This window comes from Pezoporus wallicus, unplaced genomic scaffold, assembly GCF_028554395.1.
Source record: "Pezoporus wallicus isolate ANWC-B61680 ecotype Strahan unplaced genomic scaffold, APGP_CSIRO_Pwel_v1 contig_3710, whole genome shotgun sequence".
Taxonomy (NCBI): Eukaryota; Metazoa; Chordata; class Aves; order Psittaciformes; family Psittacidae; genus Pezoporus; species Pezoporus wallicus.
The window spans coordinates 2,039,326-2,057,985 of record NW_026640315.1 but is presented as its reverse complement, the minus strand read 5'-3'; the positions used below and the strand labels follow the sequence as shown (position 1 = coordinate 2,057,985).

The following is an 18,660-nucleotide window of genomic DNA, read 5'->3' as shown; positions in this document are numbered from 1 at the left end:
GATTTTGGGATCTGCAAAGATTCAGGTGTTAAATCAGAACTAACGAGGAGAGAACAGCTACTGTAACAAAGAACTCTGACAAATTTTTAATTTGCTTCAAGAAATACAAATTATTTGGTGAATTTGGAGAGGGGAGAAGGAATATTTCATGACAATCTAGGCAGTTTGTCTAATAATCCAAAAGATATAATCAGCTAGAAGTTTGAAAGACTAAATGACATTTCGTCCATTGTGTTTTTATTAGCAGTTTATGAAAGTATGAAGTTGAGTGCTTCCTTCTTCACATGGTGACTAGCAAAAATTCAGAGGATAAAAAGATTTCATTTCCTTTGTCACACTGGAAATGAACAGGAACTGAAAAGAGACTGGGTGCGTGGAAGGCAAAGCAAAACTCCTACTGCCTTACGTAGAACTTGAGCCTGTGTTTATAGTGGGCATTTGTAGACTGTTAAATATCTCTAAGAGTAAAGCTGAGACCTCATCATGAGTTTTAGGAGACTTAAAACTTCCAATCACCAGATCTTAGTATTTACATGTTTTTGATATATTTGTGGTCTTTGTGGTTATGAAGTTAGAGAACAAATTTTCTAAGACGCTTGCTATCAGCTGACAGAAATCCATGTTTTGTGCATGAGAGTATGTGTAAGGAGGGTATTGACACAATTTTGAAAATATTATGTTGAGATTTCTGATTCATTGCACAGCAAAACTGCAGGGTGACACCTCTGTGTAATACATAAGTATGTACCTCTGTCTGTGTGAGTGGATTCTTTCATAGACCTAAGTGAGGGTCTTTCCTAGGAACCTAGACTCCCAACTCAGAATTTGCTCAGTGTCTTCTTCCAGTAATGGCCACATCCTACTTCTTTCACTTCACAGCTGTACTTTAGCCTCTGAATAACATAAATTAGCAACATACTTCTGCTTCTTTTAAACCAAATTCCTTTTCTTTTAATTTTTCTGGTCTTTTTCCAACCCCATGGGAAAAATCAGAAAAGTATCAGGAAAAAGGAAACCAAATGCTGATGTGACTTCTCAGATAAACAAAAATAAAGATAATGTGTCCACATTGCTTCTATGTCCCAAATCCCTGGTGCTGGAGCCTGCCCAGAGCAGTGAGCAGTGTGTGCCCAACGGTGCCCTTGTTTTTAGGCTGTACCTGTGGCCTTTTCCTAGTGCTTTGATATGCCTTCCTGGATCTACTGTGATTGGGTACCCAGTTTCCTATAGTCTTTCCTCACTATGAAGCTCTATTTACTGCCCTTTTCCAGGTGCTGCTTTGCCCTCTTTTACTTCACAGGCATGCCTTTCTGTACGTAGGTATTGCTGCTTTCCTTCCCCTTTGCCACATTTCAGAGTCAGTAACCCTGAGCTTGCAGCCTCTGCCAGTTGGCTCACCAGGCTGCATGCACAAGGTCACTCTATAAGACAATGAGGCTGCCAGTAGAGCAATAGCATCCACTGGTTCAGGACACATTGGATTTGTTTGTTAGCTTCCTCAAATAATCAGTATCTGCTGTCTTAAGTCCAATAACTAGAGATCTTATTTCCTGTGCATATGCTGTTAGCTCTCTAGATATCTCTACTGAAGCCAAAGTTAGGATGATAATAAATATATTTATTTCTATGCTTTTGGTTTCCCAAACTATGGCCTTCCAATACAAATGAAATAGTATTTGAAGTAACATGGCAGCCAGGGTTCCTTTACTTAGAGACTGCTGGCTTCAAAATGGGACTTCAGTCTCTTTACTAGGCATTATCATAAATGGCTTGGAGAGATAAACGTTTTTGTACCTGGGCTGTGCTGCTCTGTAAAGCAAATCTTCAACATAGGCAGAATGATCCAAGTCAACGGGGAAAAGAGATAGGATTCTTCTCAGGGTTTTGCTGAGAAGGAAGTAATGCTCTGAATAGAAGCCTATCTTCAACTCTAAAACAGTGTCGGTGGGTGACTTTCCACTGCTGCTTGTGCTGTACAGCTGGGAGAAAGGGAGGGGTTTATTTGTTTCTGCAGTTTTAATACCTTGTCTCTGTTTTGTGCAGAGTATTAGCTGCTTTGCAGCAGTGGAAGAGACTGTTTGTATCTGAAAAATGTTCAATTTCTCTCACAAAAGTAAAATACTGGTTTTCTTATTTTTCCATGACAATTGGAGCATTGCCCCCAGTTTTCTCCCCAACCTGAGATTTATTTCCCTTGCTGCTATCCCTCTTTTCACATCTTTCTCTAGCTCCATTTTATTTTAATAATTAAAATGTGAGAAGTGGGATGAAAATGATGGGGGAAAGCTTCACTATTTTCTATTTGCATTTGAAATTAATCCACTAGATTTCCAGTATCTTTTAAAGGTGAGTGAAAAATCTGTACTTATTCCACTGCTTATTTATGTACTTTTGCCACATTATAGACTTCATTAGTACTTGAAAGAAATTGCTGTTTATGAGGCAGTCTCGGTGATGCAGACAAACCCACCATCATGCTTGAGAAAGAGCAACTGCCAGAGAGAAATCCAAAGTGAAAGGCTCAGTATTGTCCTTTTAACCCCCCTAAAAGCATGTGACATCAGAACAGCCTTCCACAGTATCTGCATTTCCTCTAATATCCCCAGTGATGCAGATGAGCTTCACTACCAAAAATAGCCTGCACTATCCCAGTGTGCTGGTGCTTCACTCATTTGGTCTCTGCTGTGAAAGCTGCAAAAGGCATATTGCTGATACTGCCACTCAAAGGGAACCTTTCTTGTTTTCCTCCTTGTTTGCTACTGTAGGCAATGAACTTCTTACTCCAAAACAAAATGGTGTTTGAATTGGAGCCTCTGTTCAAGGCAAGGGTGGAGCAATGAGGATTATTTCTTTTAACCTTTAAAAGAAATATTAGGAGAAAACAGGAGACTTATCTAGGGGAGAATGTTCTAACAGCATGGCGTTTCCATTAGTGCAAGAGTGCTAAACTAATACATTTTGAAAGCCAGAAGACAGTATTTACTGGGACTCTAGCAAACAGTTTTGCTCTTTGATGAGTTGGCACAAGCCAAAAATGTCATGATTTCAAAATATGTCTCTGCTTAATGAAAAAAAGACAAATGTCCCTGAAGAAATGTCCTGGTTTATTATAAAATACAGTTCATATACTTTAGCATGTCATTCTAAACACAAAACTATTATATTTTCAGAATGCTGCTTAATGAAGACCAACGTAATTTCAAATTCAATACTGATTTCAGTCCAGTTTGTATTTTTCCCTTCCATTTTTCTTAGTTCAACATTTACCACTTCCAAAAGGCATAATTCTTATTCCCACATAAATCCAGATACATAGATCCACATACATATTTGGGGAATGAAAATGCATCCAAGATTTTTATAATACAGCAAAATGCACAAGCATTGAGAGGCATAAAAATAATAGGTGGGTAGATGATCCTTGAGAGTGATGTTTGTGCTTTACTCTCCAGAGCAGGAAGCATGGCTAAGTTGGTAGCTTGCTGGGCTAAGATGTCAGAAGGTCGGATCGCACATTAGGATTTGGGCTCATCCCAACTGTTGACACAATATTGAAGGGGGAAGGGAAAGGGAAAGGCATGTGACAGTAAAGGACACTGTATTCACCAGTAAATATCCCTCACTGGACCATTTGGAGGGAAGCACACTATAGAATCAACACAGAGATTTCTTAATCTCTACTGCTAAGTATCGAATTAAGCTGGTAAGGAGCACTAGGTCTTGTGAAGACTCTACTTACTAACACTAAATATCCCTTAATATTAATTTAATTTTAATTAAATATGACTGAGTATATATCTGACAAAAACAGTCTCAGTGACTTTCCCCTGAGTGTGCCGCACAGCCTCAGTTTGTCTGCTATTGCTGTCCCTTTCCAAAAGCAGTTACCATGTTTACAGTTGATATTGTATTTATTATATGAAACCTCACTAGCAAAGATTAAGAAAGTCTACTTTAATTTAGTTTAAATTTATCAGATTTCTCACCAACTCCTCCTAATAATTTTAGTTAAAATACTAAACTAAAACAATAATGCAGGCCTACAGAAGCATCCTGTCAAAAATGCATGTGTACCTCTTTCTAATGCAGATCTTGTTATAGGATTTTTGTATACTTGTGTATCTTGGTGTGTATCATAGGAATTTAGCTCATTCAAGTTGGTCTGTTAAATAACAGTATTTAGAAAAAAAATAATGCTGCCTTCTCAGAAGGATTCACACTGTAATCTCCTGGATTTATTATTATTAAAAGTCATATAATAATTCAACTTGGAAGGGACATAAGGGATCATCTCATCATCTGGTCCAACCTGCAGCCCAATGCAGCACCAGATTTGAAGTTGGCTTTGCTTTCAAGGTCAGATAAATTGCCCAAGCCCTTGTTTAGCTGAGCTTTGAGTATCTCCAAAACCATAGATTCCAAGTGTCTCACATCAACTTCTTTCATTGCTGATTAGCACTACTGTGAAAAAAACACTTCCTTTATACTGTCATAAAATATTCAGATATCTGCTGATCATAGAAATGATGAAGAGCAAAATTAGTTCTCTACTCAAGTCATATGTTCACAATAAACTTACACAAAGGTATTCAGCATACAGGATTCATACAGGATTACCAGTCTGAAAGAGAAGATGGGTTAAACACATGCTTGTGAAATGTACTTTATGAAAGGGAATGATTTATATTATGCGATGCCTGTAATTGCATTTGGTGATCTGGCAGGTATTTCTAGGCCTGTCTTTGCGAAAGACCTTAAAGTGTCCTCAGATTACTTGTTTATTCCAACTCTTTAACTTGTTTCAAATGGATTTTAAGGTCCTTTCTCTAAACTACTGACCCACTGCCTGTCCCTGTAGTGAATTAATCGAGCTCATTATTCAGTGATAATGTTCCCAACTTCATGGTTCCTACAACCACACCTCAAATGTTATCAAGGGTCAGTTTATTCCCATGTTAAAACAAAAAATGAGTGGAAGGCAATGTACCCTTTCACGTACCCGCCTCACGCTCAGACAATAGACACTTTTAGTGTCAAAGTAATTTCCTGCTGAAGAAATGTTCCTACTGTTTGTTTTTATTTGAATAGGTGAACAGCATCATACGAGCCTTGCACAGGGCAAAAGGGTTGGCCAGGCAAATTTGGCTTCTTGTGGGATCATGCTCTCAACTCAAATGTACAAATCAATTATATGATTTCCATGCAGAGAAAACACATTAACTTTTAAAATGCACAGCAGCAGTTTGGTCTTAATAAAAATTGTTTCAAATCCATTCTTAAACCTGTCTCCAAGTTTCAGCTGAATATGGAACGTCCATTTACAGCCAATTACAATTTCTATTATGCTTTGAAAGATATGTATATGCACTAGGAATATTAAAAGCCAAACCCCTCACAACTCTAGGTGAAATAGGGGAAGACTGAAAACCTTTCAAGCTATGCTTAGGCAGAAATGCAGTCAGTAATCCTTGTAATTGAACAGCAGGCATCTACTGAAAGTATGTACAGCGCAGACGTAATCCTTGGCCTTATGTATTATGGAAGAAGAAGTGCTACAATCCCAAACTGATCATTTCAGGAACAACACAGTCTATTAAAATGATTCACTCTCAGGAACTTCTTTCACAGATGAGGAATAATAGCAGAATTAAGCTTGGGGCAAAAGCTGACACTTCAAGTGTCACAAAGACCGTAATAGAACCTTTTCTGCTTGCAGTAATGAAACAGGCCATAGAAAAATCTAAAAATCTGCATGAAATCCAGTGAGGACAAAGGCAAGCTCAAATCTTAATGTTACAGGCACTTGTGCTTCAACTGCAGGGACAGCTTTCAATTTAACTGCTTACACAGCTGGGGTGCAGGAAATTTTTCACAAGGCTAAAATTAATATTTATATTCAAGGCCCTTCAATGTAATTGCTTACGATGGCATGTTCCACTGAAACACTTATTCACAGGATGCAGTTGTTCTTACTTTGGAAATGAAGGTTTCCAGTGGAGAATTGTTCCCATTTAAAATGTTCCTGTCTCACAGCAGGACCCCAGGCTACTTTTGTAATCCAGATTCCAGATGAGAATTACTTGCTTATGGTCAAGTTCTCAAAGAACAAGAAATGCTGAACTGAGAAAGGTGACATTCTCATTATGTGTGCATGTTTGTTCATACGTAATGCTAATTCATATGTTGATTGGCAGCTTCAGAGAAGAATTAGTTGGATGCTTAAACACCAGCTCTATTTACCTTGTTGGTCAGGATTCCTCTTGAATCTGCAGTTGTAAACCAGAGTAGTATGAGTACTCCAGCAACACTCATCATGCTGTAGAGATTTATTCTTGTTACTGCTCCCCAAAAAACATTTATCTTCCATACAGTCCATCCAGACTTCTAACAACTTATTTCATATCGGAAGCCTTCCTTTCTGGTTTTGCATGAAGGTTTTCAGTGATTTTTAATCTTTAAGAGATGAATGAAAACCAGTGTTCTGTCTGAAAGTCTAATAGTTTCCTCTGATCAGAAGACTACAGTGGGGCACCAAATTTGATTATGAAATATCTTCCTGTTTAGGGAAGGCAAATCCATTCTCAGGGAGATTACTCTCAGCTAAGTGAAATCTAAATACCATTAGACCCCATTTGAAAATGTTCTTTGTACAGAGAAAATTAACAGAATGGAACAAGTGCTGGTGAGAAGATACATCTACTAGTGTGCATTTGTACCAGAAGCCTATCCCTCTATCTTCTCACTTTTCTGTTCCACTAAATAATAAAAACAGCCAACAACCTGCTTGAGAAATGAAGTACCAACCAGATGTTTCCTGAGCAAAGACAAATTGTGTTTCCCTTTACACATCATCTTCTGAGAGGCAGCACTGCAGTGATTGCGTATCTGACATCATTCACTATGTTGACTTTGGGTTACTCAGAATCTTTCCTTTGCTTTACCTTCCAACTCAAATACAATAGTTTTACAGCAAGATCACATGGAAAGAACAGATTTGAATGACTAGATCACAATGTGGAAGAATGGTTTATATTCACTTTGTTTAACATCACTCCTTATGGAGGTACTGTTTAATCAAATGTGTTCTGATTTGGAAAGTTGTGTACAGCACAAAAAACTGTCTGTGCAATAGTTTAACAAGGATACATGAGCAGAGGTTGTGTATTCTATACTCTCTGTGTGGGGTCTGTAGGAAATCAGGTTTTCAGCAAGATTGACCATTCACCCTCTTGAATGGTCAGTCTTACTCTTTCAGCCCACTGGGGAAAAATGTACAGTCTCTCGTGATGACAAACAACTGTAATGACAAAAATGTGATTGTGAATTTATGAATACAAAATGCTTTCTCTCCTGCTTGCATTTTATTTATAAACAAAATTATGGATTGGTTGGAGAAAAGGATGAAAAAACCCCATCCAGACATGATTCACCTCTGCGCACATACTCAGCTTGCTAGGTACAGAATTCTTGTAAACGTTGAAACTCTGCATTTTAAGGTAGGCTCACAGTTACAGGCAGGGTTTGTACTGCAGCACAGAGGTCAGTTTTGTCCAGAAGGAACTGGAAATCACTTAGCTTGCATCATTGCTCCAGGAAGATCCATCCTCAGCTAGTCCCCTTCTTAAGTGCTGTTACATCAAGTCTAGAACAGTTTGTTTTGCATTTCTATCGTCTTTCTGAACAATCTCCCCAGTCCCACCATTGCTGCTGGGCTTCAGAACATTAACTTGTATCCACATTTTGTTGTTCAAAAGCAACTGTGGTATTCTTGATTGCATATGACATTTGAATTTTTACAGACTTGCCACACTGCTAAAATGCTTTCTGAAGGTATTTTTTGTTCCAACACTGCAAACAAAAATTGGAGAATTTATATACTCAGGTGAAACACCATCATATTCCTGGTATGATGGAGATAAATAATTTTCAGTACACATACATAAAAATTCAGCTTCACCCCCAGCAAGCACACATGCACAAAAACTATTAAAAGAGAATTCTGCTTCAGAACTATTCTCTCTCCATGTCTGTTCTTTATCTGCTGGAGAAAAAAATGTGACAGCTAAATTTAAAATGGATTGAAAATTGCCCAACACTGTAATATTGAATTCTGTAATGGCCTCCAAGTCAAAAACACTTGAAAAAAGCCTAAACTGCTGACAGCAAGCTCTTCAGAATACATGGAATCCTACTTAGTTATTCTTTCAAAAGCCTTTAAAAAACAGCCCACAATATCAGGCTGTCATTTGTGACCTGCCCAGCGTGGCCACTGTTGAACATGAGAGAAGGAACAAGAACACTGCATGGATGGAATAATAATTTATTGGAAATGAATATGTACACAAAGTATAAAGGCAATCACTCCAACCATTTCTTTTTTAACAGGACAGAGCTACCCCAGTAGAAGAATTGTTCAGTAGCAGGATTAGATTCAGTAACAATGAAGAACAAGTTAAATCCCTGAGATTGAGGACCTCTCATCTTTTATGCACTCCACCACCTCTTTGCCCCCTGCAAAGGTGCTGGAAATGTAATTTCCTGCTCTGTTGTGCTTTCAGTGGATCACCATCCAAAACTACAGTTCCATCCTTCACAGCAGCATGAAATTTTAAAATGCAAGCAAGCCCAAATTTCACATCAGGCTCAGTCACAATCAGTTGCAGGCATCCAGTTTAAAATTACTTCCAGTCTCAAATTGGTACTGCTTTCTAGATATGGTACTGACTCTGAAGATATAACTTGTTCCCATTAAATTAGATATGGAAGCCAACTCCTCCTTTTTTTTCTAGCTGGACACAGCTAATGGCTTTTACTTTGCATACAGGGGTATTCAGATGTGAATGCAAGGCTTTAGGCACAAGTCCTTTTAGCTCTGGACTTAAAGCCACTATAAAGAGGCATCGTAACGCAGAGTTCCAGTTCCTGATGTAGACTTCTAGTAATTTACCTGCATGTCCTCAGCATTTTATACGTTTAAGTTTAAGAATTAAAAACTTGAGCAGCGAAAGTGTTTCCTCCTAAGCAATGCCAAGTTCCATTACCCATTTTCAGTAGGCAACCACCCTGCAAGGCCATGAAGGCAGATCCAGGCGTAAGACATGCAGAGAATTTTCAGCCGAAGTTCAGATGTTTCTCCTTGCAAGATCGTTGTCTCTTGTCCAAGGATGCAATATTTGAGACAACAGAACTCTTCTGGCTGTCACATGACAATCAGCAGAAGCAAAGCATGAGGGACAAGGCTCGACTTACGTTCTTTCCAAAGGATGCAGCTGATGCTGCTGTTACCTCGTTAGTGGCTAGCTCTTCAGTTGGAGATAGAAACAAAGATCTAATCAAATCCAAGGCATAAACCAACTATAATAAAATTCTTTCCAATATTAGAGGTAGATTTTATCCAGTGTAATATATCATAGCCACTCCTGAAAGTGCAGAGCTCTAGGAATTAAGCAATTGAGATCAACTTTGACCTACGTGCTCTTAGAATAATTATGGCAAGCTTTCTGTATATCCTTCAAGAAAGCAGGCACACCACTCTGTAAAGAGAAAAGTGGAAAAGTCATTCTTGCATAATGGAATCAAGAAAAACTATAAGCAGAGTAAGAATTCCCCCTTTATAGATAAAAACCTTTAATTCAGGACAATTCTAAGATGTAGTACAAGGCAGCAGACCATTCCTTTCATGCTTCATGAACAGACTGCATTACTGAAGTTTCCTTGTGTTAAGGCTATTCACATATTCTCTGGAAGATGGGTTTCTTGGTTTTGTTGCAGAAATGGAACTGCCTGGTTGACTAACCAAGGGAATTTGATAGGACTTTCAAAACCAAAACCAAAACCAAAACTGAAGACAACTGCAGTGAGAGCAGACAATAGCGATTCTCTAAAAATGGGACTCTGTTACATAGTCAATACATCTGTTTCAGAAAGAAAATAATTCTACCCACCATGCAGAAGAAGGTACAACGCAGTGAATGCACTGATTGAAACAGACTAGCCAAAGACAATTGTGCTGTCAGCCTTTACTTACCTTGGCAGCCCAATTGACCAGCCATGATGGAATCATGCCACCAGGATTATCAAAATAGTACATATACACTAGAGAGGAGAGAGAAGTTACCAGAAAGTTATCCAGCCATAGCCCATTTCTCTAACACCATATGACAGAAGCTGTTGATGTGCGTGATTGAAGCACCAAGTACAACAGTTCTGCTCTCATTTCTTCACAAAATAGTCAACTTATGTTGAAATAGAATGTGAAATAAGCACAGCCATTCCCAGGTAACCTCTGGGAAGCTTGAGTGTGCCGTAATATTAACTTAGACTACTGAAAACTATTTTAGGCAGCATGTCTTTTAAAATAAGATTGTGTTTAAAGGAATGATCTCAGACAGGAGTCAAGCTCTAGGCAAACCCTTTAATCTATACATCTGTCAAACCTGACACTTAAATCATTGCTGAGTTCACAAGACTGCAGCTGGCATCAGACTCTACCCAACTGAACCATCTGGCAGGAAGAGAAACGGGGGGCCAGAATGAAGTGGTCAGTAGTTCATTCTTAACTACCCAGCCCATTAAATAAAAGATTCTTAACAGCAGCACGCTGCACTGGGCATTTCTAAAAGCTTCATTTATTTTAAAGTACTCCCAGTGCTCAGTACATCCACTTTACAGTACCTGGGTTTAGGTTAAAATTTCCAGTCTTCCTCTTTGTGCATCTTGCTAATACAGACATTCTTTGGCTACATGACTTGTGACCACGCTTTCTTGACTTCTTACCTTTTGATCCAGTCTTGCCATCACTTTCAATTGCTAGGCTTTGTTTGTAGTTTTTAACTCTGATTATACCGGGCTTCTCAGGGCACTGAGGAACAGACACACTCCGAGCTAACACAACCCAGACCTTCCGCCCAGCAACATCCATCTCTCGGCATTCACGGATATAGACATACTGTGTTCAAGTTGAGGAGGCATGTCAAAACAGTGTCAGTTTGACAAATGATGAATTGACAAGTGAATTCCATCACAAACACCAGCCCCTTCAAGTTATTTCTTATGCTTCTACAGGATTCAATCCAGTTATGTGAGCTTTAGCTGTGTGTGGGAAGAGGTACCCCCACTCTCCTTCATGTTATACATATTCATGTCATACAATGACTGCAAGACCTTAGACGATGTGCAGCAGAGCAGTAGAATCAGTACACTGTTGGGATCCCTGGATGACGAAGTGACAAAGAGTGCAAGAGAACAAAAAGCTTGAAAGGATACATCTCTGTTTGAGAGGGGGAAAGGGTACTTCACTTCCCAGTAGATTATGTTTTCACCATCATATGTTTTCTCATGCAGTTCTGCAGTTGAAAAAGGAAGATGGTTAGATATTTTTAATTTCTAATGCAACAGGACCGAGAGCTGCTCAGATTTCTGACATGAACACATTTTACATGGTATCCTTATATCAAAATTGATATGTATATAAAGTTGTAGCAGTAGGAGGCATTAAAGAGAGTTCTGTACCAGGGCTGTGCAGGAACCAAATACACAAAAATAAGTGGCCTGATTTTCTGCTGCTATTGAATTAGTTGATTAAAAGACCCAAACAAACCACAAAACCAGAACAATTCTGGTGGGAAGCGAAGTCAAATTCCTTTCAGACAGTCAACTCATCCACAGCCTTTCCATCTCAAAGCTTTTCCCTCATATGTCCATATTCTGTATAAATCTGAGCCACAAGTACAGTATGCTTTCTCACAAGCATGTCACTGTCCTTGTAAATGATTCTGAGTTAACACGGAACTAGGACAAACACTGCTTGTCATGTAAGAAGAAGTCTTACATGAGAGATTAATGAACTTTGGAAAAGCTATTAGGAATTTCACAGCAGTATATACAGGCAACAGTGAGCAAGAAGCTTGAGCAGTTTACAAGCCTTCATCACACCTTCAGCCTGCCTGGAAACTCAGTCAGAAAGCAATTGCATAGGAAAAGAGAAAGAAAAATCTAGGAATAGTCCCTAAATTACGGCAGTGACTCAGTCAGACAGTAGTGTGGCAAAAAGGAGAAGAAAACGGTTAAAACCAAACTACATAATGGAGTTTGAAAAGCTGTTTACTGTACGGTTTATTCCCTTGAGGCAGTACCTGCCATTATCAGGCGAACAGACCTGATAAGCCATGAGGCTGAGTGTGGTGAACTCCTGTCTGTTAGGGACTGGTCACTACATGAATGCATAATCATGGGTGTGATCCAGGGAGGTGGTTCACATAAACAGAGTGAGCTTTCCTCCTTTAGAGCAGACTTCTGTCTGAGGTACTGTGGATCCTGCAGATGTAATGCACCTGCATATCACTTTCAGTGGGGGGGAGGCTTTTGAAAACAAGGCTGAACAGACTGATATTCTCATTGCTAAGGAAGGGTGTCACTGATGGGAGAATCTTCCCCTATGTAATATGTTCCAAACCAGGCTTCTGCTAGCGTGCCCTGCAAGTCAGCTGTCACCCACAAAAACAGCTCTTCTGCTCCAAGCTGGAGCATTATGCTATCCACCAGAGGTCAGTGGAGCATTGGTATATTAGCTTTACTTTCATTCCTAACTGAAGAGCTTTCCTTCCTTCAGGGGATAAAGACAGTATTTTAAAGACTTCAGCGCAACTGCTAGCTGCTATCACACGTACCTTTGTATCTTTGCAATCACATTGAAAACACACAATAGGTAAGTCATGTCCCATCTGTATCACTTTAGTCTGTCAATACCAGTGGGCAGCTTCCGGCCAAAGCAGAATACAGCATATTTTCATCAATAACCAGACTTCACTTAGCATTACCACAATCAATCACAAGGCTGTTCTATTCATAATAGGCACAGCTGCATTTGCTGCTTTAGCAGTCAGTTATTACCATTAAACTGTTTTACCATGAGCTCAATCAGTACTCTTGCAATCAGGAGGAGCAAATTTCAAGATAGCTCTGGCCCAGCCATTCTGGATCATGCCACAGAAGCATATGGTACCTCAATCACTATTTCCTGGTTTAGACACAGCTTTCCTGCTGAATTGGCAGTTTCCACACTCAGAATGTGGCCTCAGAATGTCCACATCTTCGGGATAGCCAGGAGCCTGCTTTGGAAAGAGCCAGACTACTAACAGCAATGCCAACAACAGTAACAGTCTGGTAACCAAAGTTTCTGAAGCCTCAGGCAAACCCCTGGAAGAACAGATCAAAGCAGAACAATCTGAAGTACTTGTAAGAACCCTTCTTATATCTGCTTTTAGTCAGGCCTTCAGAAAGAATTTTGCTGAACATAACTAGAGGACAGAGATAACTCCCTCTTCTGCCGTGTGCAGAAACAGTTACCTTTTCAGCTAAAAAGGCAGCTACATCTACTCTAGTCACATTTTTATTTCAATGCCAGACAGCAGTTCAGCAGAGAACTCTTCTTTGCACTGCCATTATTCATAGTTCTAAGAGCAACAAGGAATATAAACAGTGAAACAAAGAGCAAGAAGGCTCTGAATTAAAAGGCTCTGTTTTTTCTCCCTGAATATGAAAGGAGAAAACCTGAGCTTATATCATTAACACTGAAAACAGTTGCTGCCACTGTTTCATCCCGTTTACAGTTCTGAAGAATGGGTGGTTTTGTGTCAATTGGTAAGCTAAGAGGAAAGCATTAACACTGTGTTTGTAACCTTCCAAGAGTTAACTTCTGTGAGACACTGGACTTGAAGTACCAGCACAAGTACAAATTCACAGATGAACATATGATGGTCAGCAAGGATATAAACGCCAGCTCTGCAATATTATGTAGCTTTCAGTTTCAGGGTGTAGCTTCCCTGAACTGCTTCCTTTCCGTTCTTTAAGGAGGCATTAAGAAAAAAAGCAGTATTTATTTAAGAAGGATTCAGTTCTCCTAAATGCACTTGACAACTATTGAAGTAACTCAAGATAACAGTTATTTCTACATCAGTATGATAATGTTGAATCCACTCTGGTTGTTGTTTCATTAATGGCAAAGTGACCTTTGCTATAAGAAATCCATTGCCTATTTTGACAAATAACACTTACTAATGAAGACACAGCTTCTTAAGCTTGACCAAGTACTGACATGAGTCAAATATGTGGTTCTGTACCCATACAGCCAAAGGCATCACCAGCAGTCATTCCCCACAGAGCTGTCCTAGACTTAACAAGCACAACATTTAACAGTTCTTTGGTTTTTCTTTGTTCAGCAAAACATGTTTCATTTTTATTGGCCTGAACTGACTTTAAGCACAGGCCTACATCAGCTGAATCCTTGCCCTGTCACTGCTGACTTAAGATGGTTTAACACCATATGGATACCCAGGTTCAACTCCCTTTTTCATAGACAACATTAAATAAACACAACTAAATTAGTCATTCCTTTCTCTGCAAAAGCCCGAAGTCACCAACTGTTCTCTCAATACACCCATTTCTAATTGTTACCAGTGCCAAGAGCAACCAGTGCTTTCAGGAAAAGACATTCCATCATGTACCAAAACTGGTACAAGCCAGAGGAATATTTTTCACAAGGAGAACAATCAGCCATTGAGATAATTCCCCCGGGAAGTTGTGGATTCCCCAACACCTTTTAAGATTCAGGTGAACAGACTGCTGGGCTACCTTGTCTAGTCTCTGATTTTGGCAAGAAAGTTTGGACCAGATGATCCTTGATCCTATCCGGTGTTCTATGATTCTGTGACTGCACTGCTCCACTGCAATATGAAAAGATGCAGAAGAGGTACTATCTCCATTGCTCCCCAATACCTCTACTAAAATTTAACTAAGGAATTACAACTAGAACATACAAGGTGCTCCAGCATAAAAAGTGACGCCAGTTGTGTGCTTTAATCAACATGGAAATAATTCATTCCAGAAAAAAAAGGCGTATGGTGATGAATGCCAGCGTTTACCTGTGTATTTGCAGAGTGAAACCTTATCCCCAAAGATACTTACGTCTGGCTCAAAGTCTTTGGATGCAGCAACTTCAAATACCTCTGAAACTTCTGGTGGGAAGAGTCAATGTGAACATAAAGCTTGGATTTAAATGGCCTAGAGAAGCTTACCTTTAACATACTGATCCCACTGCTTTCTGAAATCCAAGTCCATATAGACATCCACACACAATTTTGGGGAGCAGTCAGCAAGACCACCAAAGATTTTATATTCATAAAGTCCTGATTGCTGTGGAAACAGAATGGGGAGAGGAAAAGTCACACAGGAAAGGGAAGCACTCTGCAGCAGGGAGAACAGCTGAAGGAAGTTAGGTGGGGCACATACTACAAATCTGCCCAAGAGTTGTGAAAGAAGTGCTCAAAAAACAATGTGAGATTCAGTCTTTAACCTCTCAACTTTTTGATTTACACATGAAAGTGTAAATCCAGACAGGCTGACCTGCCCTGCACAATGGTTGTTCCTTCCCTTACACCAGTACCCTTTTACTTCGTAAGCCGCTCCAAAGGGAGCATGTTTCTTCACACACATTCCCACTTTTCATCTCCAGTGGTCAACGCAGAATAAATCCTGCCCACACCAAAGCTTACCAGAAGCATTAAATTCCTGTGGCAAAGCCTCCAGACCCTCTATAACATGCTTAAGAATCTCAGGTAACCTCCCAGGAGGTTACCAAGTACTGCACCATCTGGAATAAGCTTTCCAGCAAAGTAGGTGTGCTTATCCTTCTAGCTGTGATATAAGAATGCTTTACAATGTTCACACTTATATACAATGCACTATTATAGCTGCCTTCAATATTTATCAGCTATTTTCTTTCTGAAAGCTGTCTGCAATGAAGGGGTGGGGTGCAGGATATCTCCCGTGTTAACACTTTTAATGTTACTTTCAACATATGGAAACTCCATCTGTGCCTATAGAACGTTTGTACTATTGTTAGTACCAGCTCAAGACTAAATTAAAACAAAGAGAGTATTTTGAATGTACAGTGTAGGAGTCAAATTCAAGCATTCTCAAGGGAAGGAAGGGATTATACAACATTCTGTCAGTGAATGGTTGATTTTTCTTCTTCCCCTCCCCTTCACAAATCAACCTCAGAAGATGAAGAACTGATACACCAAAAGATAATAATTCTTCAGCTATTCATCTTTACTGTGGCTTCACTGAAGCATCAGTCACAAGCTTCCAACCTGAACCGGTCAGCTCCACACACTCTTACAATCTTTGTTAAAGGCATCCACGTTTATTTTCACAAGGAAAAATTCATTTTTAAAGTATTACAGCTGAAATTAAGCCAAGATCCTACAGCATATGCCAGAGCACAAAATCTGGGGCTTCCAAAATATTCTTTCTATTATTTTCCTGGACTTTGATGATGGCTGCATCCTGAGAGGCAACAAACCAAGCTCACCGAAACCTTTCATTCTGCAGTTGCCATGCAAAGCTTGCTGTTCATCATCACACTCACTCATCCTTTGCATCCTTTGGCTTTCTCTCAATCTGTTTGATAGAAGAAAGTCATGCAGCTGTTTTCTCATTTAAGCTGTCAGAGCCTGCCTCAAAGACACAGAAGTGTCTGCTTTGTACCTTAGTGAGGGCAGGCTACAGTTCCACACTTTTAGGACAACAAACTATTACATTGTATTGCTTGTTTCTAAAGCTTTCACAAACCACCCTACAGCAGCTGGAAGTGGCTGCAATACTTTTTAATTGAGGATTATCAAAAGATACACGAACAATATAGGTCTTCAAAGCACTTTTGTTATAGGTAAACCCTCCATCAGAGGTTAAAATAGAGCTGTAGCAATGTCATTTACTGTCACATTATTCAGAAGTCACTAGAGAGTGCAAGTGTTGCACTATATATTGTGCTGACTTAACACATGGGACTCTACCTTACATTCAAAGGTAGGCTCCTAATGTCAGTTCAGTCATTACATCTGTAGCCTTCAAGTTCTTATACTGTCACTCAAGACAGATCAAGAAATTATGGTGTTCTCTCCCAGTCTATTTGTACCACTGCTAGACAAATCATGGCATACATCATTAAATATGTTCCACTAAAAAAAGGGAGGATTTTGGTAACAGTATGAAATCACAGATTTGATCTGAGAAGTGAACAGTACACCCTTCAGGAGGTAAAACAGACATTCAATAAAACCAGCAATTCACAATAAGAAAGTTAAACCAAGCGTGGAACATTTCAAGTTTTCAATCAGTGGGTGGGAATACAGCACGGAGCTGGAAAGCCAATAGGAAATATAACAGCTGCCTTCAGTTTCCCAGACTACCACTGCTAGAGCGGACTCGCAGGGAGAACACTCCATTAGGCCGGGAGCACCTTCCAGCAGGAGCGTCCCCGGCACCGGCTGTTAACGAGCTTTCAGGGCCTCACCGGGTGCGGGTTTCCCAGCGCACCGCCTCTCAGGGCGGCGTTCACCGCAGCGGAGCCGCTTCCTCATCAGCATTTAATAGCATTACCCTGAAAGCTGCTTTCCGGCAGCCTGGAGAAACCGAGCCGAGGCCGGGGGCACCTGGACTGGCAACGGGCCCCAGCCCGCCCTGTGCGCGGCCCGGCGGCTCTACCCGCTCCGCTGCCCCGAACCTCCGTGTCCCTCTCCCCGCTGCGCGCCGCAGGCGCTTCCTGAGGGGCTCAGGGCCGGGCAGGGCCCAAGCACTGCCACCCCCGGCGCGGGGGGAGCTCCCCCGGCCCGCCCACCTCGTCGTGCAGCCGGTAGATCCTCACGCCCATGCTCTCCACCAGGAGCTGCCAGGGCCCCCCCGCCGCCGGCGCCGGCTGGTCCAGCTCCCGGCAGGCGGCCCGAAACTGCTCCTCGGGGAAGCCCCGCAGCGCCGGCGCCTCCATTCTCCGTGGCGGCGGCGGCGAGCTCGGGGCCAATGGCCGGCACCGCCCCTCCGCGCACCACGACCGGCCCCCGCCGCGCAGCAGGGAGAGGGCTGCGGGGCCGGGGCGGTGCGGGGGGCGGAGGATGTAGGGTGCGCCGGGGTGAACGGCCGCTCCGTGTTTCATGATAAGGTCTTGGTTTGTCAGCTGCGCTTGGGGAGGTGGTGTTTAAATGTCTTATGTCTGGGGCCAGAACAGGGTCAGGTTCTGCTGGTGTGTGAGTCAGAGCTTGGCTTTTCGGGTGTCCCCCAAGACTGGGATTGAAGAGTCTCTATGGGCACATGTATTTTTGTATATGTATTTTCACGTTTTAAAAAGCAGTTTTCCTTATGGGTGGTTCATATGAGGAACTTAAATGGGAGATTTCAGGTAGATTTAAGGAAGAAATTCTTTACTGTGAGGTCAGTGAGGTGCTGGCACAGATTGCTCAGAGAAGCTGTGGCTGTCCCATCTCTGGCAGTGTTCAAGGCCAGGTTGGATGGGGCTTGGAGCAACCTGGTCTAGTGGAAGGTGTCCCTGCCCGTGGCAGAGGGGTTGGAACTGGATGATCTTAAGATCCTTTCCAACCCAAACCATTCTATCATTTTATATATAATGCACCCATAAACATTGTGCAGCAGCTGGTAAGTGTGTTGGACACAGGTACACCCCAACCAGCTTACAAAGTGGGCAGCAAAGAGAGATGGAAGCAGGCCCTGGCCCACGGTGGACTGGGATGGACAGGATGGAAGGGAACAAAACTGCCACTGGTCTGAGCTCCTGGGCAGGAGGAGCTCACTGATGGGGACACTCCT

General features: G+C 41.1%; 1 protein-coding gene across 3 annotated transcripts; it reads right to left on the bottom strand.

The window, feature by feature from the left end:
- Nucleotides 1-8,304: 8,304 nt before the first annotated feature.
- Nucleotides 8,305-17,900, bottom strand: PCTP (phosphatidylcholine transfer protein). Of its 3 annotated transcripts, none has more exons than XM_057418541.1 (6): nucleotides 17,681-17,900; nucleotides 15,075-15,192; nucleotides 11,266-11,345; nucleotides 10,777-10,948; nucleotides 10,028-10,095; nucleotides 8,305-9,533 (listed from the first exon to the last, which is right to left on the bottom strand). In XM_057418541.1, exons 1-6 carry the CDS (start codon nucleotides 17,825-17,827, stop codon nucleotides 9,468-9,470), a joined length of 651 nt encoding a protein of 216 aa, XP_057274524.1. In that variant the 5' UTR covers nucleotides 17,828-17,900; the 3' UTR covers nucleotides 8,305-9,467. The 3 variants fall into 3 exon arrangements, with proteins under 3 accessions (XP_057274524.1, XP_057274525.1, XP_057274526.1); XM_057418542.1 differs by lacking the exon at nucleotides 17,681-17,900 and adding an exon at nucleotides 17,443-17,468; XM_057418543.1 differs by lacking the exon at nucleotides 17,681-17,900 and adding an exon at nucleotides 17,357-17,463.
- Nucleotides 17,901-18,660: the final 760 nt, after the last annotated feature.